Raw genomic sequence first — 22500 nt, 5'->3', positions numbered from 1 at the left:
CTTCACTCAATCTCAGAAACTTATAAGGAGAGGAGCCAGATATAAAACAGCGTACCCTTGAAAACAACGAATGTATCACTGTCCCGCTAACTGTGGTTTTTTCTTCCAAGCCACATGGAAAAAATGCTTTTACTCGCTGTTGATTTGATCTTATGAAATGTAGGCTGTTAAGCCAAGAATATGAATTCTGATGTCACTTCGGTCATCAGAATTTCCCCATATTGCTGTATCTAATTGGGTCTAATGCTTAGTAGTGACGAGCGTTTCCACAAAAGCAGGATGAATTCGAGAAATTAAGAGGGCACACTGGTTATTACTATCACATAAGTAACTTGTAAATAGTTATCTGTAAATTCAATATATATATATATATATATATATATATATATATATATATATATATATATATATATATATATATATATATTGTTGTAATTTTAAAGCTGGGGTCTTGCTAGATCAATGGCATATACTAGGATGATACGCAACTTACCTTAATTACCACAAAACTCTGGACTCTGGGCCTTAGGGACAGCTAAAATTATAAACAACAAAATATGCCTGAAAGGCTACTTCAAGGGGGAAGTGATTAGATAAACTCTGGGGTTTAACTTAATTCAATATATTTACAAAAGAAGACATATCAAAAGAATGATAGTGTAATTCTGGGATAATGAGGCGAAAACGCACAAAGGGAATTTCCTGGAGGGGGCAGATTTGGGATCCCGCTTCAAAGTTGTTGATAAAGAAGCATCAAGGGCCACTACGCACACAAAGTGACACAGTTCCACAGATGGGTAGTAACATCCTGCAATTGAACACTTACGGTTACTTAACTGGGACTAACACTGTAATGAGGGAATCGACGAATTGCATGGAAGATGCCTAGACTGAACTCGATTCCCGTGACTTGAACGTCAAGCGATTACGTTACTCTTCTCATAAATGCTTTGCAAATTAAACAGTACAAAATATAAGCAACAGGTCTCACTGTAATTATATTGCACTATGAAAGGAAAGGAAACACAGTTGGAGAATAACAGGGAATGTGGCTGACGAAAAACCTTAAATCCTGGTACTTTACCTTTCTCGTTAGAAGCTGAAGTTCTTGTTATGAGGGCCAGCGAAGGAGTGAATTAATTCACATTAAAAGTTACTTTTTTACTGCCAGCCACATGTTTGAAATAGGCAGTGGATAGAGCAAGGAACAGAGCTCTGGAGTCAGTGGCGCTGCCAACAATTCTTTTATAGCATCGGAAGTTACAGCTTTTCTTCCTAGATGGCGTTGTGATCACTCTGCCCACGTGGGCACTGCAGGCCGCATGGTTTCAAATTCAAAATGGCGGAAGACACATGGTCCGCCCGCCAGCTGGCCCGCCTCGGGCGACGGTTAGCTCTTGGCAGGGGTCCGCACCTGGAATTAAGAGATTTCTGACAGCACATTGGACGAGAAAGGGATTTAAAGGGGTTTCTCCCCAAAAAGGCAGTGTGAAGAGGTTTTAGGGCGATTTTCTCACAGTGAATCATACTAAATTTGCCTTATTTAATTACTTAGTCCTTTTACTTTAAATTTAGTGCAAAAAAACCTGGTGTTGCAGGGAATATTCTTAATAATATATATATATATATATATATATATATATATATATATATATATATATATATATATATATATATATATATATATTATATACATATATATATAATGTGTGTGTGCATGTGGTGAATTAATCCCTATGCAATAAACTTCCAGCAAATGAGCTGCTTCAAACAGCCTCACACTATTGGCTACTCCTTTTTGGTCCTCCTCTTCTCCTTCCTCTGAAGTTATCTTAACACTTTCGAAACCTACTTTCTTTTCATTAACTTGTAGTTTTTTATTCTTCACACTTGATGAACCATCTCAAAATATTGATCTAAACTAACCTTGTTATTGATTCCTTGTAACTCCACATTTCTCACTCTTTCAATTCTTCTCACTATTATCTTTTATCTATTTGCTCTTCCAACTACTTTGTTCAAACACATACCCCAAAATAATAATTTTCTCACAATTTCCTCTTTCCAAGAGAACTTAAAAGTATTCTGATCTGGGATCCATGGACCTGCAATGATCAAGGCTTTTTCCAAACACACCACCAGATTCCCTCTGTCTATATTTTAAGGAGGACCTTGCCTACCAACGGCGCCAACACTTTTATCCAAACTCAGTCAGGCGGCGATTCAGATCTTACCAAGAATATCATATTTCACTTTCATTCTTTTTCCAATATATATATATATATATATATATATATATATATATATATATATATATATATATATATATATATATATATATATTGTGACGTGCAATTGCAGCCTACAAGAGCATGTGCAGCTTCACTCACTTTTCAAACTTAGTTAAATCAAGTAAAGTACAGAGGGTGAGTCAAAAACATGACTACTCAGAACTGAGAGGCTGGGGACATTCACAACAACCCTGACATTAGCATCCACTAAAATTCTTAGAACCTTCTCAACAAACTCCACCCCTTCTCTCCGAGCCTATAATCTTTGTCACCTTTGATTTCCCCTGAGCTTTTGTATGCTCCTTAATTCCAGCACCACTCCTGTTTGCTGCTAAAATCATGGAAGCCAGCAAGTAACGGTTGAAAGCCACACTCAACACAAAGGACTTGGAGACTGGACCAGAGATTATATAAAGAACTTGACCCAGGGAAACGAGAGAGTTCGTTGGCAGCCAGCATCAGAGTAGATTCCTTGTCTGGTCAGTCTACGACCTCCCTTCCCTCTCTGACCCCATATCTCTGTCATGCGATAGTCCCACCAGGTCCCTTGCCTTATTGCAAAGTCTGGTCTATGTTTATTAAGACAGCACAGCCTATGGGAGAGGTAAAGTCTGGATTTTGGAGTTATTACGGCACCCAGTCTTCCACTATAAGTTTCATTCATTCTAATATTTCTGCCCCTTGGAGTTCTGAGAAAAATAGTGAAGTGTTAACACTTTCATTTTGAGTAATGTAAGCAATTCAAAACCTTGCTATTTCATATTAACACCTCTCAGCCTTCAGCATTCCCTAAGTGAACTAGAAAGTGGTTTCTTTGCATCAAAGTGACGGAAAGTTTGTCTTGCAGAATCGGTGTTTCCTGCTGTGTCCACCTGTTCGCCCAGGTGCCAATTCCTTAATTCCTCATGTGGAAGATCACTTCAAGATTCATAAGACTTACAAGCCCACGTGGCAGAATCTGTGTATTTATGTAATCTAGATGTTTCCCCACAGTGATTTTATTGCTGGAGATAATTAAATCTACAGTTAAGAATTTTATCACAGATCATAATTCTTTAATTTAGAGTGGCACTTTGCCTTGTGAGTAATGTAACATCAGTGCCACAGCGCTAGTGAGGAGCTCCCTTGAAATATCATTCTGATCTTTGTAATAAAACCTAAATCGTGAGGTCTTGCATTTCTTTTGGAAATCATTTTTTATTTACTGTTATCTTACTTCTTTTCATGAGCTTAACTGAGCAGTCAGGTGAGTTTCAGTGTGTGTTTAGGGCCAGATAGATCAACCCTAGGTCAGTCTCATGAGAATTTATACATACATACATACATACATACATATATATACAGTGCCCGCAGAAAGTCTTGTCGTAGTTGACACTACAAGAATAGTTTCTTCCAAAAACCGCACATGCCTCATATTTCCCTGACGAAAAAATCGTGAGCCAATAATTTGCTAGTTGTCAACTCGTTATCTCTTCCTAACTCGAGATGTCTCCTGTCCTTCTCTTTTTAAGGCCTCGGCCAAGTGTCCTGACCGAGTGCAAAGATTGGTGACCGTGTGTAAAAGATGTGTCATTTGCCCAGGTGTTCAGCCATCTGGTTACCTCTTCCCAGGGATCCTACCAAAGGAAAGACAATTCAGCAGCTTAATCTGCCTTTAGAAGGTTGTTTTAAGCAGCTTAGTTGGGCTAAGCTGCTTAAGGGAGTGGCACCCAGCCTCTCATCTTTGCCCCTTTCGACTGTGCCATCTAAATGTCTGTTTCAGGTAAAGGAAAGGGACAGCTCAAACTGTTGATAACTTTAATTGTTTTGATACTTAGGTCCAATAGGACCGGGTATGCAGCAACGCTTCTACTTTCAATAAACTAAGTGTAAATTAAGGGTTGTCTGTGCAGCGACTTCATGTATTATAATAATATATATATATATATATATATATATATATATATATATAGATATACATACATACATATATATATATATATATATATATATATATATATATATATATATATATATATATATATATATATATATATATATATATATACAGAATCTAATCTACTAGAAGTTTTAGACAGATACGTATGTAATTGTAAAAGTTACAATGCCCTCTTCTCGAATTCTTCACACTTTTGGATACGCTCATCACTACTAATCCTTTGATCCAAACACAAAAATTTGAAGTAATTCTGATGTCCGTAGCAGGTTTCGAACCCGCATCCAGAATATCAGAATTAGGTCACATTGCTGACCTGGCCATGACAAGTATGAAGAATTCTGGAAGTTAAGCAGGCATCGTGCTTCTTATAATTACATTACACACACACACACACACACACACATATCATACATATATATATATATATATGCATATATATATATATAATATATATATATATATATATATATATATATATATATATATATATATATATATATATATATATATATATATATATATATATATATATATATATATATATATATAAAAGATAAGAAGGCCCATAAAACACTCTTTGAACGTTGCAATCATATATTTCGAGCACTTTGTTCTGTGCCCCTGTTCACTGGTAAAATATGGACAGATGAAATGTTACAAGGGTATATATGCAAAGCATATGTAGGTGTGGCATCAAGTCTCCGATGGTAAGCAGGTGACCGTTTCGCAAGAAGGAGGGGAAACAACTCCCTAGTGGGTTTTGGCCTCATTAACTCCTGTTTTGCGATTCGTCTGGTGGTCGTGTTTCCTGGAGTACCTGTTTGAGAAGAGGTTTAAGGATTAACCCGTCGATTTCATCGCTTTCCAATCGGAGACTTAATGCCACACCTACATATGCTTTGTATATATACTCCTGTATCATTTCATCTGTCCATATTTTACCAGTGAACAGGGGCACAGAAGGAAGTATTCGAAATATATGGTTGCAACGTTCAAAGAGTGTTTTATGGGCCTTCTTATCTTCATATTACACTGTGGTATTACAGCAAAAGACATTCATATATATATATATAATATATATATATAAATATATATATATATATATATATATATATATATATATATATATATATATATATATATATATATATATATATATATATATATATATATATATATATATATATATGGGTGTATGTATGTGGGTGTTTATGTTCCACATACTCTCTGAAATACATCGAGCAATTTCAATCAGACTTGGTATACATATGACTTACTATCTCGAAAAGAACACTGTGCGGGTAAGACTTCACTGGCACCAAAGGAAGGTGGGTGTGGGAAGGGGGTGACGTAGAAATAACCAAAAATTACAGATATTATTGTCTAATCCATAGTTTTCAAGCTTGGTGGGATGAAGAGTGACACTCCTGATGCCCTTTAAGTCCAAGTTCAGCCCCAATAGGAAGTGGGGGTGAGGAGGGGTGAAATATAAAATGTCAAAAATGTTGGGCAATGTAACTGAAGCAACTATCTTAACAGGAAAGGGAGAGATAGTCTTTTAGTTATTCAGAGTTTTCCCTGGCAGCGCCAGGTTTGTTAGCTAATATATATACATATGTATATATACATATATATATATATATATATATATATATATATATATATATATATATATATATATATATATATATATATATATATATATATATATATATATATAGATATAGATATATATATATATATATATATATATATATATATATATATATATATATATATATATATATATATATATATTAACTTTATTACATACACAATTGTTCTGTGCGTTAGTAGAATTACTAAAAGGACCTCATTCAAACTGGATGGTATCTAATGGAGTATTTATTCAGAAAAAGTTACAAGCTTTCTTGGACAAACGGTCCACATTATCAAGTATCCGTACCATCCAGTTTGAATGAGGTCCTTTTAGTAATATATATATATATATATATATATATATATATATATATATATATATATATATATATATATATACATACAGTATATAATTTATAAATTATATATATATATATATATATATATATATATATATATATATATATATATATATATATATATACAGTATATAATCTATAATTATATATATATATACATATATATATATATATATATATATATATATATATATATATATATATATATATATATATATATATATATATATATATATATATATATATATATATATGTGTGTGTGTGTGTGTGTGTGTGTGTGTGTGTGTGTGTATGCTGATCACTACTAAGAAAAGCCAGACGTAAAAATAGTTTCTGAAAATGAAGAGTACACCGCTGCTGAAAAAAAAAGGCGAAGCACGAAAATGCACACAGAGACAGCCACGTATATAAACACAGATATGCAAATTGTGTCATATTCATATATGAAAGATTTGGTCATATCAGAGGCAATTGCAACTTCCCGTGTGCATCTGTACCCTGTATATCTTCACCCTTGAAACATTCCGCACACCCACAAACACACCTCCGTTAGCAACCAATCATTCTCTGTAATATAACGTGTTCTTCACCATCCGCCAATTGGAAGGCTCTGTACTCTGTACTCGGGACCTTGGCTCTACGACCGCTGACTTCCAACGCAACCATTCTCGTCTCGCTCTTGGCTACCCACTTCCCCAAAACCTGTTTGCTGGGCTGCCTTGTCATTCCACAAATTGCGCACATCGGTATGGACGAGAGGAGGCATGTTCATGTAAACAACTAAGTCTCTGACGGAGGGACGCGTGCCAGTAATGGCGCAGCATGACTAATATTACACATATTTCAGCTATGACGTCACCACTTATTTTCATTATTTACGAAGATCATTAGGTCAAATTGTAAGGCGAAGATAATTTTGTTCACTTACAAATTCATTAAACTAAGAAGCCGCCCAAGGTCAAAAGGATGTCTGCTCCTAAGCTACGTGCTGGGAGGCTCACACACGATGACGACCGTCTTGTGTCAGTCCGGCCGTCTTTGGCTTTAGGATTCCTGATTCCTTCGAATTAGCCAAGGGTGCACCTCCAAAAGAATAGGATCCATTTCATACAAAAACACCAAAAATACAGTTCTGGATTTGAGAAGACTGTGTTTCGAAATATGTTAATAATAATACTTTCACCTATTATAGTCCGCTTTCAGCGAGCTCCACAAAAATGAATAAGTTTTTTCAAGAAATGCGGCGAAAGTCATTGTGAAGAGAGTCGAGTACAAACGTCGTCTGACTGACTGACTGCCCGCCTGCCTTTCCGAGAAGTTTTTCAGCCTCTCTTCCCGCAGGGAGTCATACCAACAGTGCACCTCACTTGTTGCACTGAAGGATTTTAGGGACGCCCCTTAGCTGCTCCAAATTTTTAAACCCCCTTTTTTTCCTCTATTAACGCTTCCTCTCTTCAGTCTTGCTATCCAACCTCTTGAATTATTCTTCTTAGTGCAACCGTGGGGTTATCCTCCAGCTTCACCTTTAAATCGCTGTACTTTATTTCCTTACTTTTTGGATGTTTAATCTGGTGTCTGAAGCGCTGAATGGCCGAGAGCGCCCCAGTGCTTGGCTTCACAGACTGAATTTCATATGATCAAACAGATCAAAGTCAGTCAATCTCTCAGGTCTCATAACTGAACTCTTAACTTCACAAACCAACCTTTTCGGTTACGTTTTTAGCGCTGCACTTATTTCAACATGAAGTGAACGACAAGACAAAAAAGAAATTTTTGCTTAGGATATTCATCACTTCCCTTTGCAGCTAAAACCACATCAAAAATGTGTATCTAATTTTCTGCTTCAAAACTCGGGACATTTTAGGATGAGTCAAATATTCGACTACTACAGTACACTTTCCCAACAGAGGATGTATAATTACCATAGCAAGAAAAACTCGTCAGTTCTAGTCACACTCGCCCATAGCTTGAACAATTACAACAATAACGACACCAAGAGATACGACGGGCAGTGGGATGCATGCTGCGTCTTATGTTTGTGTTTGAGAGTCTTTTTCAGGCACTAGGAACTCGTATTCTTGCACTAACGCTCCCGCCGAAGGGCCACTTTGGATGCTGATTAAGCCGGGGCAAGGGCTAGACCACACCAAGATACAGCAAATTTTTTGGAACTAAGGTTATTCACTCATTTTAAAAGCTGTTTATCAGAACCTCATTTATTAAATCTGGCTGTTGATTCGAGTTTATATATATCTCCAAACTTTGATGGCCGGGAAAAGAGCAAGCTAACAACCTTTTCCAGGGGCATTTCCCCGAATTTAGTCAATGAGCAAAGACTTTTTACGAATATGTGAGCAATGAGCAAAAATATGATCAGTTCCACCTCTGCTAGTCTTAACACATATGCGTATTTTACGCTACCTTGGAGGGAGAGTAATAGAATAGAACAGAATAAAATATAAAATTTAGGCCAAGGCCAAGCACTGAGACCTATGAGGTTATTCAGCAATGAAACGGAAATTGACATTAAAAAGGTTTGAAAGGTATAACAGGAGGAAAACCTCGCAGTTGCACTTTGAAGCAATTGTTGGGAGAGGGTGGAAAGTATGATGGAAGAAAGAGATTATGAATGGAGGTACAGTAAAATAAATGAAAGGGGTTGCAGCTAGAGGCCGAAGGGACTCTGCAAGGAACCTTAAGTAATGCCTTCAGTGCACCGTACGAGGTGCACTGACGACACTATCCCTCTACGGGGGTTACTAGTATACATAAACAGGGAGAATATTGCATGACCTTGTAAATGTTTTGCTCATGTTTGGAACACTTTGATAAGGCTTCAATGAGACGTATACAACAACGATAAAAAATGTGCAATAAAACTGTGTCTGAAGTCATTTCACTGCGCTTCTAAGTAACTCATTCTTAAATGAAAATAACAACGGACGTTGATGGTGAATTCATACTGCACCTGAGAAAAGAACTGATTTGGTCTTTCAGTTTATTATGAAGAAAAAATGATTCTCCTTCGACCAGACGTAGGCAATACATTATCTTAACCTAACAATAGTTCAGCTCTGACGAGAGTAGTCCACTGCCTGTTCATTTTGTTTTTCCTGAAGATGGCGCGAAACTTTGCAGAAGAGAACTGAACTACCTTTTACTCTCTCAGTTGAATGGTTTTTTAAAGCCTTGATCACAGACAACACATATTTTGAGGAAATAGCCAGGAAAACTATTCTGTCTTCATCATTTCTTCGCTGTTCAACCAAACTAATACGTATAATCGGATCATCTGAGATGCTGGTCATGCATGCAAGCACTAGAACCCGTTCCTTTTGCAACACTCCCCATCCGACTGTTTTTGTTGTCCATCCTCTTCTCGTTAACATCCTTCGAGGAGAACTACGTCAACCACGCAGTCTCTATCTCTCTCTTTTTAATATTTTCCTCGGATTCCCACAGACCTCTGACAGAGCTTTACAAATACCATTTATGACCAAACTACACGGCGTTCTGAATCCCGCAAATTTCGCCAGGAAATGAAAGACGTCGATGCCAGTCACAACCTTTTCGAAATTTCAGTCTCTCTCGATGTTCTTTGTAGTTGTCTCGAAAGGCTGTTTACAGACACAAAATGTTTGTGTTCTCTGACACTCGTATACGGATTCTTCGGTTTTCAGTCTCCTCGTCATATTCCAGATTTCGGTTCAATCTCGTTCGAAGTGGATGATGCACATAGTACATTAATGTTAGATACTATCGTAACTCCTCTTCCCCTCGTCCATAATCACATTTTGTCGCCCTAATTTCCGTAACAACCAAAGAACACATGTTATGAGTCTCTCTTTCAAGTAATATTCGACCCCTATCTTGTTTTTACAAATACAGTCAACACCGTTCATATTAAGGACCGTCGATGGCAACAAAAGCGGTTTCTTGAGATGTGACGCAATGTTAATAGAATGTCGTCAGCCATTTTTTATGGATGTCGCATTCAGGGTATAGCCTACACTTCACGGGAGACAACAGCATCTGTTATTATTAACGAAGATGTTTTACTTAGCCAAACTGCAATGAATGAGGATTATAAGGAAAGAAGACTAAATGATAAACTAACCATCATGTACATGGCTCCCTGCGGCATTATGGGTTTTAATCCGGGGACCGCTGAAATACTTCTGTAGCACATCTTTGCGTTGTCCTGAAAAAAAGAAAAAAAAAGAATACCTTTATCGAAGATGATAAATATACTTATTTCAACATTTCATTGTTCCATCTGTCAGTTCTTCAACTGTCAAAAATAGGAAGGACCTCCCCCTCCTCGAATACGAAAAACATGAAATTGTGCTTTCTATGTGTCTGTAAGTGTTGACTGGGGCAAGCCCAACTTTGATGACATATTCAAGATTAGGGCTTATTGCAAAGAAGTACCCTTCTCAATGAGGATGCAGAGGAGGATTTAAAAAGTACAAATTCAGTACTACTCTGTGACTTAGGGAATTACTGATTAAAACTGCGAATTTAAAGATTTCCTCTATTTCTCCTCTATTGAAAACTTCTAAAATGATCCAGTCTTCCCTTGTACAGCTATGCTCTTAAGTGATACGACATGATTGCATAGGATTTCGTTCAAAATTCACGAACTGGCAACTGAACATGTTCCATATTTATCTACTATTTCAATGCAAAAACACGACTATTGCATACAATAGGGCCATAATATATTTCATAAGACTGAAATCTGTCATATATTTCAAAACTGTAAGAAAATATCACATGTAACCAAATTTCGGAAAAACAGTTACGAAACATTTTCAAAACTTTCGTTCTCTCATCGCCGATGCATTTGACAAAGGAAAGTCATCATCAAACGTCAGTTCGAATGTTAAATAAAAGTGAAAAAAAAATTTCATAACATTAATATTGCTTCCAATGCAACCATTAAATTTGAAATAGCCCTATTTGGTTTTATGCCTAAACACTGAAAAAATGTTAATAAGTAAATACAGAAGTGGAATGCATCCATCGATATCAACGGGCGAGCGGAGAGTGTGTGACGCAACCATTCGAGTGGCGGCGCAACATGAACCACCTGGTGTAACATAGGTCTACAATGAGTAGCGACAACGAAATTATCTTGAAACCATTTATTTTATATTTGTCAGAGGAATATTTGGATTTTCATAAAAATAAATTATTTAAGTTATTTCTTAACCACTTCAAAAATTATGGCTTACTAGCAAATATTCGCCTACACAATTATTCTTTTGTTAAAGCCAGGATTTTGTTCATAGGCCTAGGTGTATTAGATTTCTTTACTTAATATAAACACATTACACTTAGCATTCACATCTCTCTATTAAAATTTCTGGCCAGAAAGCATATGAAGTTATCTACACATTCTTGCACACCAAGTTACTTTATGAATGAATAAATTATACACCAAAAGTGAGCAGAAGGACTTTTAAGAAAATATTTTAAGCCAGTTAAAAAAACAAGTGTTCTATAGGCCTTGATATTACTACTAATAGACATTTCGATTAATAGCCATCTTCTCCATATAATTAATATGATCATCTTTTATTTTTCAAAGAACAGGTAATCTCTACAAATAAATTCTTTAGTAAGAGATTACATCTTAGAAGGCTTAGATTATTTTTTTAGACCTATAAATCATTTTGCAACATACGGGCAACTTGAACACAGTATAAAAATTCGACATTCAAAGAAAACTTGTTGTAATTCATATTCCTATTTTGAAAATGTTGTTATGACTGTTGAGCTCATAGGGTCTACTGTTTTAATGCTGCAGAGGTAATGTTGACCAGCCCGAGCAGCATGTTAAGCGCGCTGTCATTGACGGCACCACTAACCTTATCACACCGTAATTTGAGCTAAAAAAAAAAAAAAATGTCAGTTCAGACCACACAGGTTACGAATTATACCAATGCATAAAAGGGATATCTATATAACCATAGGGAAAATAGCACTAGCTGTGAAAATCACCAACGTGTTGACATGTATGACATTGGAAATAAAAAAAGTTTAACACTACTTGGCAACATTACGTTGAGTCTGAGATTTAGGACGATACAAAAAAAATCATGTCGCCTCATATTTGAGCAACGCTGTCCTCCTTTATTCATATCCACGGTTTTCTGAACTGGCAACGCAAATATAGTACGGGTGTGCCACAACTGCAAGAGACGCTCATATGAAAGCGACAGCTGTGTACTCATGAAGTCTGTCTTTTCCCTCTGGTTTACTCGAGATGTGTCGACTATGGGTTGTACTTTTACTCACACTTATACCTTAGTCTATATTTCAGTACTTTTGTTTCATCTCCCCTCTAAAGCCCCGTCCACACGACCAGATTTTGTCTGGGATACTTAGTCCATTGGCAATCAAAATGCTTAACCAAACAAAATTCTATTGTCCACACGGCCGTGTCTGGCTCATGGCCTTAGACCATGTGCTAGCGGCGTAGCCAAGTCCGGACTCCGGGTGGAAGCACAGAGCATCAATAACTTGGAGTGGCGATCTCCCTGCCGAGCGTGAGACCTCGGGCGGCCATATTGAAAGGTCTCGGTCCAGCTCATACTGTAGTACTATACTACAGAGACGAAGCACTACGGCAACTTTGCTTTTCTAACTCTTGAATGATTATACTCTTAAGAATATGATATTTTTTATAGGTAAATTAACCATCACTGTAAAATATATTTCGAAATACTTCTATTCTGAGGTTTACTGCAGTTGAACTACAGAGTTTTACATTCTAATCAATATAATTTTAAATATTTATTGCTAATTATTATTATTATTATTATTATTATTATTATTATTATTATTATTATTATTATTTTATTAACATTACTATTATTATTTTTACTATTATTAGTAGTATTATTATTGTTGCTCTTATTAACAATATTATTATTATTATTATTATTATTAATACTTGACCCAATTTCACAGAGAAAAATTACCTTACAAAAACAGATTGACCTAAGCACTCCAACCACTGTGGTCAAGGCCTAAGCATCTGCTCTTGGATCTAAGCAAAGTCTAGCATAAACGGCTCCTGTAAATTACAGGACTTTCTTTGCAAATAGTCACTAAACACCAACTAAACAGTGATGTACAATCATTAAACACTAACACTCACTTACACTCAAACACTCACACTTACTATACTCTCACACAATAACACTAAACGCTTACTGAATACTCAACACTCACTTGGCACTCACTATACACTAAACGTTCACTAAACACTCATAAAACACCCACTAAACATTCACTAAATACTTACTATACCCTAAATACTCACTAAACATTCACTAAACACTAACATTCACAAAACATTCACTAAACCATAAACACTCACTAGACATTCATTAAACACTTACTCATTAAACATTCAGAATAAAAAAAAATTCACAATCGCACTAAGATGGCGGCAAGGCTCTACAACGCCGGCCTGGTGGAAGACCACCGAACTATGTAGTACTTCTACAGTATACAGATACTACTGTATAGTCTTCTTTCTTCTTTCTTTTAAACGTGCTTTTATTCCCATTTTTGTATGGGGTAAGCACGATGCCTTCTTTGAAGGACTTTTTGATTTGGCTTTAGATATTTACTCTTCATGGGTGGAAGTGAGCACCGTACGACAATTGATTGCAGCATGGCCCGTAGCCAGAAGAACAGAAAGCGACTGGCACTCTGTGCCTCACTGACAAGCATATGTGCGTAGAAAGGGAGAGCACCTATTCATATTGCCATTATTTGCGTGTGAGTAGCCTAATAGTAATGATCACTTGCGGTATCTTTGTACCGTGAAAATGGTAAGCAGAAAGTGTTCGGACTCATGAATCCGACTGTATATACTCGTATATACCTTCGTTTACGTTGTTAATTCGACAGAACTTGAAGCCATGCAAAAACCAGCCCTACAACCTCCACAATTGGCTTTACGATTTTTAAGTTGATATTATCATTATCACTTATCATTATGATTAGTAGCTGCAGTGATAGTAGAGCAAAATGTTGTAGACTCAGGGGCGCCGGCAGAGAAAGCATTTCAGTGAGGAAAACGAATAAGAGACGTTGTATCATACGGTAATAAAAGAAAAGTTAACAGAAAGGAAAATGAATATAAAAATTAAAATAAGATAAATGTATATTAAATAAGATAATCCTTGAAGACCAAGGACAATAACTGTACACCATAATATGATATAACAAATGACCACACATGCGGATTAAACACACGTACAGTACTATATATAATGACACATTTAAAATAGAAATTTATAAGAATATATTCCCATGGATATCAGGTTATATTTGATTCCAATGATAAATGTATTATAATCCTTGCGTTCACGATCTCTGTAGGCTATATTCCAGTCAATCTTTTCATTCGTGCATTATATATACCTACCTACTAGCAATACAAAAATGGGGTTTTATGCTTTCCACATACAATACCTGTTTCTTATAATAAAACTGATGCATTGGTTCTGCATCAGTCTGTCACATTCGTATGCCTGGGGTCGCGTTCCGCAAACAGTCTGGTCGCGTGGACGGAGCTTAACGAGAAACACTTGTCTTGCTCCCTTTGTACGAGAGAGAGAGAGAGAGAGAGAGAGAGAGAGAGAGAGAGAGAGAGAGAGAGAGAGAGAGAAAGAGAGTCTTATGAAGCAAGTTTAAAGTAATTACGAGTATGTCCACCAGTAACAATGAAAATCCATCCACAAATACCTTCTCTCTTTGGCACTTTGCTGAGCGAAATTTTGATGGTAAAAGGATGGGCTTTTCGTTTTCTGAGATAGCAATTTGAACGAAGAATGCAAAAAAAAAAAAAAAAAGATAAAACTTAGCGATGATAAGCTATCGTGAAGATAACATGGGTTAATGCGAATATGTACTCTCGAGCTACTCCAATGCATAATATCAATAATCAGTGCGGGGAGAGATGTGGATACTGCTTGCGTAAGAGCAAGACTAAATGTTACCATTAGCCAGCAAGGTGCACAAGCACACGCAAGGGTTCTATTCTGGTAACTATGTATCTCACACAGCAACAGATTTCTAAGTTTTCGAAAAAAACTTAATTATTACTATTATTGTTGTTGTTGCTGTATAATGTCTTACCACAAATACTTTATCTGTGCAATTCCTGTCTGTTCTGAAACCCAATTGTTCATCACTAAGCATTTCATCACTTTCATTCCCCTTCCCCAACCATTGAGGATGAACTTACTGAATATTTTAATTACAACTGATATTATTACAATATCTCTTTACATCAGTCAGGTCACCTTTCTTTAGTACCTTTGCTTTGATTTTCAATCATCAGTTTTGGTTCATTTCAGATTTGACAAAACAGTCTAATTAGTATTCGAAGTTTCATTTCACTTTTATTTATAGCCTAGTGTTTTACATCTTCAGAGCCTCCTTATTATTGATTCCACTTCAAATATTGTGAATTAATTCATCGTTACATTATGATCTTAAGCTTTTGGTATAAGTCAGATTATTTCCCCTCATCTCTTTCACAAGACATAAAGTGTTCCACCCCACCGTTGCCTTCTTCTTCTGATGTAATTATATTCCATTCCTCCCTCTGACAGGCATTTGCCTCTTTTTCTTTTCCTTTTTGCAGTTACTCACATATCTTCCTGGCCCATACCATCCTACTAACTTTTGCATTCACATCACCAACAACATTTCTCATATATCTTTCTGGTATTTCACCGAGAACATTCTGCAGTTCTGCAATGTTTTCACTTGAATCTTGCAAACAACAGCTCTACTGGTCACTCCTATCCAATCAGGAGGCCTTTTCTGCATCTGGTGTTAAGATCATGCCGACCTCTCTACATTACCCTCTTCCATTCTCTCTTTTCCAATTCCTTTGCAGAGTGATTCACAAACAGCTAAGATATCCAGCATTTATCTCTTAAACTGATTTTCTGCTTGTTATAACTGTCCAATCTGATTCAGGGTTCTTCCGTCCCAATCTCCTATGTTTGAATTTATCCTTAGTATACATTTTTAAACAAGGAAATTCTTAGAACCCCCAAATGAATGGGACTGGATCCATTTCTTTGCTCATCCATTAACATTGCAGAATCCATGGATAAGTCACTGGCTAAATACACTAAAGAACAGCTGGTACCGTGTGGGTCAATGACTCCTGCCAATGTCTATTGGTTTGTGACAAAGATAATCTGCCAGTCGTCCAAAGTTGAAGCCGTGGAGACAAACCACTCACTGCCTTAACCCCAGCCATTACCTTGCTGCCCGCGAATTCTGGTTCTTATACTGAACATAGCCACAATATTCAATTGTAGATCTAGCCTTTATCTGAAGAGGTGTCAGTCTACAAGGCAGCAGGTGTTCGTACCTTAAGCTCGGGATCCTAATCCATGCAATACCATCTGGGTCAGCTGAACCTGGTGCTTATTAAGAGCCAGGTGCTGAAGTCTCTGAAGGTATTTGCATTCCCTTGGGGAGTTTTAGTATAGCGTTAGTTGCCTCGTGTGTGCCTGTACTGCATCATCTGGTTTCTAATGCCAACCATCATTTCATTTATAAAGATGACAAAAAAGTTCCAGTACATAACCTAATTGAATATCAATACTATTGATAATGCACATTAAAAAATCATCATTCACACGATCTCTTTACTATTACATTCAGTACTTGGAAAAATCGAAGATCTACTGCAACCTTCCCATGCCTATTTTCGAAGTTCTTACGGTTAAAAAAGTTGAAGCAGAACTAAAATAGATTTAATCAAGTTGGAACTCATATTAAACACAATGGTGTCTTGAATGAGAGTTTTAGATCTGCATGGGCGTCACAAGCATCTGGTTATGAATTCAAGACAATCGGAACAAAAAAGAGAGAGGGCGGTATAATCATGGAGAATTCGATATTTAGGCTATAATTTCTGTGAATGATGCTTTCAGTTTTAACAAAAACCACGGGATAAGTCTCTTTGCAAATAACCAGATATCTGCTTATAAAAAGGACGAATGAACCCAAATCCTTCTAAGTGACATGGATATGGAAAATAATGTTGCCAGTATTAAGAAAGTAATCGAAGTGATCAAATACGAAATCAGAGAAATCGACAAATGTTGAATTATCGGTTAACATATATTCAAGACACACTGTACAGTTGTTATACTTGTTAAATCTTAAGGGTGTTGTGATAACTGCCGGGATGTAATACGGTAAACCGATGCTACATTTAAAACTAATCACAAGAGGGAACTTTTTTGATTCCACATTACGATGATCTGGGCAAACAAACACGGCACCATGCACTTAGAGTATTCTCCTTCTTCGTCTTCTTTGAGAGAGAGAGAGAGAGAGAGAGAGAGAGAGAGAGAGAGAGAGAGAGAGAGAGTTACACATTAGCTATGTTTCAGTGTTTCGATACCGGGAAAAAAAGTTAGTACTAATGAGATGAAAACTGAAAAAAAACAGATTCCTTCCTTCTCGTCTGAGTGCGCTTGTGGTCTGAGAGGAGTGCGAGCATATTCTGGGGACTGTGTAATTTGTCTCCTCAAGTTGCTCATGTAAACGAAATACTTCAGACCGTCAAATGTAAGGTATGAAAATGACGCCGCGGCGTTTCCACCCAACAGCAACATGGCCATCAGCAAAACAGCCAATGAGGAACTGTGCAGGACCTGCTTACCCGGAGGGTCACGCATCTCCCTCCTTGTCAGGGGCCGATGATCTTGGGCTTCTTGGCGACTGCACCTTTCTCTCGCTGATTTTGTTAAGACTAGAATATTGAAACATTCGCTTCAGTCTGACAGCAATGCAACAGCAGCTCTCCAACTAAAGCGCCCGTCAGCTGTCAAATGTCTAGATGAAAAGTAGTAACCAATTATTTGATCTCTTGAAAAATACCGCGTCCTGGATTCAGGTTATTTGTCTTATCGGTGCAATTGTGTATGTGTAAATATTAAGGTATTAGGCTCAAGTATTTAGTACGTTGAATGGATGTGTATACCTGCCATGCGTTTGGTTACTGATGAATGTATATACTGCACATCCAAATATCCTAAATACTGTATAGCAAAGTATTTACTTATCAGTTTATACAAGAACAAAAATTTTATATTACTCATCTACTGTATAAGATACAATGCATAGCTATAAAAGGAAGCATGCATTACACATACACACATATATATATATATATATATATATATATATATATATATATATATATATATATATATATATATATATATATATATATATATATATGTGTGTGTGTGTGTGTATATATATGCATATACATACATACAAACACACACACACACACACACACATATATATATATATATATATATATATATATATATATATATATATATATATATATATTTGGTATAACATATATAAATATATAGATACATAAATTGTAGAGCTAAGGGCAGGAATACGCTGGAGATTCATCCTTTCTTTATTCCTTCCTACGTTTCATGATTCATGGTCACATCATCAGGGAATTCCACGGAAAATCGAATGATTTAATAAAAGGTACTGAACGACTAAAATTGAATTACGTTAAATTATCAATCAGTAAAAATCTATAAAAACTCAGTTAAAAATTGCACACACTAGAACAAGCTTGAATATGTACACACAAAGCATAAAATCACGTCACATACGGACACATAGGTTTACAAGAGCACATAAAAATAACATATAAAATCACAAAACACTCCAAATAAATTACATCAACAAATTTGTTTTAAAAGTTTCCAAGGAGTGGAGAGACAAATTCAGACAGTAATATACTTAAACAACACTAAACAAAAAGCAGAAGACTATAACCTTACAACGCAAATGACAGAACCACACCAACACGCAAAACTATATAAAAAAAAAAGAAACATAAAAGGGAGATCAGAGGCACAGATACAAGGAGCTACGACAGGAACAATGGACAGAGGAGCAGTTTGAGTTTGATATTTAAAGACTCAAGTATTTGAAGTTTTTGTTGGTTCTGTGCTTGGCCAGTAACTTCAAAATCTGATATCCCTTTTTCATATATATATATATATATATATATATATATATATATATATATATACATACATAAATATATATATATATATATATATATATATATATATATATATATATATATATATATATATATATGTATATATATATATATATATATATATATATATATATATATATATATATATATATATATATATATATATATATGAATATATACGAATGAGATCCTATGGATGAGTGATTGTTGTAGGCACGGTTCAAGTCAAATCATGGTAACACCAGTAACTTTGTGTGTTATGCAGCCACTGATGATGCCCCTGATGAAAGGAAAGACGCATTTTATGGAGGGCTGCAAGAAGGAATAGGAGAGTTGCTAGACAAGATGTTTTGATTTGTATTGGAGACTTCAATGCAATACTGGGCTGCTCAAATGAGGGATTTGAGGTTTGTATGGGTAAGATGGGTGTCGGTCGTAGGATGAGTGAAAATGGAGTAAGGTTTGGGAGTTTCTGTCTAGCAAATGTCTTAGCCATTGGGGGCACACTTTTTCAACACCACAATATACACAAGACGACGACATGGGTGCCACCGTGTGGAAAATATAAAAATCAGATTGATCATATTGCTGTTAGTAAAAAGGCATAGAAGCTCTTTGCTAGATGTTCGTGTTAATCGGGGTGCAGATATTGGTAGTGATCATCAGCTCGGCGTTGCAAAAATAATACTTAAGCTAAAAAGTTAGAGGAGGGGAGTATGATATTGATATGCTTAGAAGGGAAGGAGAGGAAAAGGAGGAACTTAGAATAGAGAGAAAACAGAAACAGGTTTTTGGTGTTGGAAACACTGGAGGAGGGAGGGAGAAGTGTAGATGAGATGTCGGGAGATGTGAATAAAGCTTTGCATGATGCGGCTGGTTGTACGATCAGAAAGAGACTCAGATTGAGGAAAAAGATGTGGATGCCTGAGGAAACATGGAGTATGATCAAAAAGAGAGGTGAAGCAAAATTGAGGAGTGAGATCCATTTTGTTAGTGATGAAGATTTTGAATTAGCAAGAACTAAGTACTTGAGTTTGGATTCAGAAGTTAGAAGACTTAGTAAGAGAGATACAAGAAGATCTGTTAATGAAAAGGTTGTGGAAACTGAAAAATTATTTAATAAAAATGATGGTCAGAGTCAAAGGACAGCATATAAAGCAACTGAAGTGCTGATTTTGACTGGCAGTGCTGGTAAGCGTAAGGATATACCAGTCAGGGATATGGAAGGTAATTTATTGACCAAAAATGTTGAAATCAGCTCAAGAAGATTTAAATATTGATGAAGGTGAGATCAGGCTAGAAGAAGTAGTTAAGGTAATAAAACAGTTAAAGAATTATAAGGCACCAGGAGAGGATGGTTTATTCCCGGAAATGTTTAAAGTGGAGGAGGATAGATTAGTATTTGTCTTGAAGATAATATTCAGTGAGATACGGGTGACGGGAATAATACCATTAGGTTGGAAGAATGATGTGATCATTAGAGTCCTAAAGAAAGGAGATCTGAGTAAGTGTGGTAATTGGAAGGGAATGACTTTGTCACCTGCAGCCTTGAAAATTTTCTGTAGAGTAATATTGAATAAGTTGGAGCCAGTGGTTGATGGTATTCTGAGGGATGAACAGGCTGGTTTTAGAAAGAGGCGGGGTTGCAGTGATCAGATCTTCATAGTTAGGCATTTAATGCAGCAAGCAAATAAAATGAAAACTCCGTTGAGTCTTTGTTTTGTTGATTTTGAAAAGGCCTTTGATAGTATTTCGAGAAGGACTATGGGAAAAATCATGAGGCATTATGGAATACCGGAAAAGTTTGTGACGGTTATCACGAACATGCATGAGGGCACATCTTGTAAAGTGATGGTTGATGGGTGTTTGAGTGATCCATTTGAAGTCAAGTCTGGTGTGATTCAGGGTGGCATTCTGGTCTCCTCTGTTGTTTGTACTGGTCGTGGATTACGTTATGAGAAGGGTTAAAAGAGAAACGGATGCAGGTATACTCTGGGGAGAAAATGTGAAATTCTTGACTTGGATTATGCTGACAACATGGGTTTGATCTGCGAGGGACCAGAAAAGATGCAGTGTGTTGGATTGTCTAGTGAGTGAAGGTCGAAAGGTTGGTTTGATTATTAATAGTGGAAAAACTGAAATCATGAATATGAATATTGAAAATGCATAGGATTATCTAACTGAAGGTTTGGTTGTAAAGCAAGTGGATAAGTTTAAATATTTAGATACTTATCTAGATAAAGATGGTTCCCTGAGCACAGAATTTATGGAAAGATTAAAAAAGTCTCACCAGGCAATGGGAATGCTTAAAAATATTTGGAATAATAGCAATTTTTCTGTGCATACAAAAATCAAAATTTATAAGGTAATGGCTGGGAGTATTTTGATTTACGGGCGTGAGTCATGGTACAGTACGGTGACTTCGGATAATAAATTCTTAGCATTTGAAAATAAGGCGCTCAGAAGAATGTTAGTAATTAATTGGAGGGATAGGATATCAAATAACAAAATTAGAGAAGTAATGGAGGTGCAGCCGGTCGATGAGTATGTTAGATTCTCAAGCTGGAGGTGGCTAGGCCATGTGTATAGAAGACAGGGAATAGTATGAGATACAACGGGGTGAGTTGCCCATGGTAGAAGAGGTAGAGGTAGGTCAAAGGAAACATGTTTAAGGACAATGAGACGGGAAGCAGGAGAAGAGTGTCGGGGAGATCTTGAGGAGTTAGCCCAGGACAGAATGTGGTGGTGTGAGTTCAGTGAGGCCCTATGCATCGCCATGGGTGCCACAGGAAATGACTGATTGATTGATAGATACTGTATAGATATATATATATATATATATATATATATATATATATATATATATATATATATATATATATATATATATATATATTTGCCTGTTTAGTGTGGTTCTGTCATTTACATTGTAAGGTTAGAGTCTTCTGCTTTTCGTATAAGTATATTACTGTCTTAGTTTGTTTCTCTGCTCTTTGGAAACTTTTAAAACAATTTTGTTGATGTAATTTATTTGGAGTGCTTTGTGATTTTATATGTTATCTTTTATGTGCTCCTGTGTAACCTATGTGTCCGTATGTGACGTGAATTTATGCTTTGTGTGTACGTATTCAAGTGTGCTCTAGTGTGTTGAATTTTGAACTGAG

The 22500-nt window shown here is 36.2% G+C and overlaps 1 protein-coding gene across 22 annotated transcripts in view; it reads right to left on the bottom strand.

The window, feature by feature from the left end:
- The window catches only part of LOC136849126 (tyrosine aminotransferase-like), a 123045-nt gene that overhangs the window by 25276 nt on the left and 75269 nt on the right, over nucleotides 1-22500 (bottom strand). For 18 of the 22 annotated variants that reach the window (XM_067122151.1, XM_067122170.1, XM_067122243.1 and 15 more), the window contains one exon: nucleotides 10346-10429. The exons of 3 other annotated variants lie outside the window; for them this stretch is intronic. In XM_067122151.1, coding sequence (XP_066978252.1) covers nucleotides 10346-10429 — 84 coding nt within the window. Of the gene's footprint in view, nucleotides 1-4806; nucleotides 5048-10345; nucleotides 10430-22500 lie in introns of those variants that run through there. One more of the 22 variants, XM_067122340.1, reaches the window with a different exon arrangement.

Source organism: Macrobrachium rosenbergii, chromosome 2 (genome assembly GCF_040412425.1).
Source record: "Macrobrachium rosenbergii isolate ZJJX-2024 chromosome 2, ASM4041242v1, whole genome shotgun sequence".
Taxonomy (NCBI): Eukaryota; Metazoa; Arthropoda; class Malacostraca; order Decapoda; family Palaemonidae; genus Macrobrachium; species Macrobrachium rosenbergii.
The sequence above is the reverse complement of the archived record's forward strand: the minus strand, read 5'-3'. Positions and strand labels throughout refer to the sequence as shown.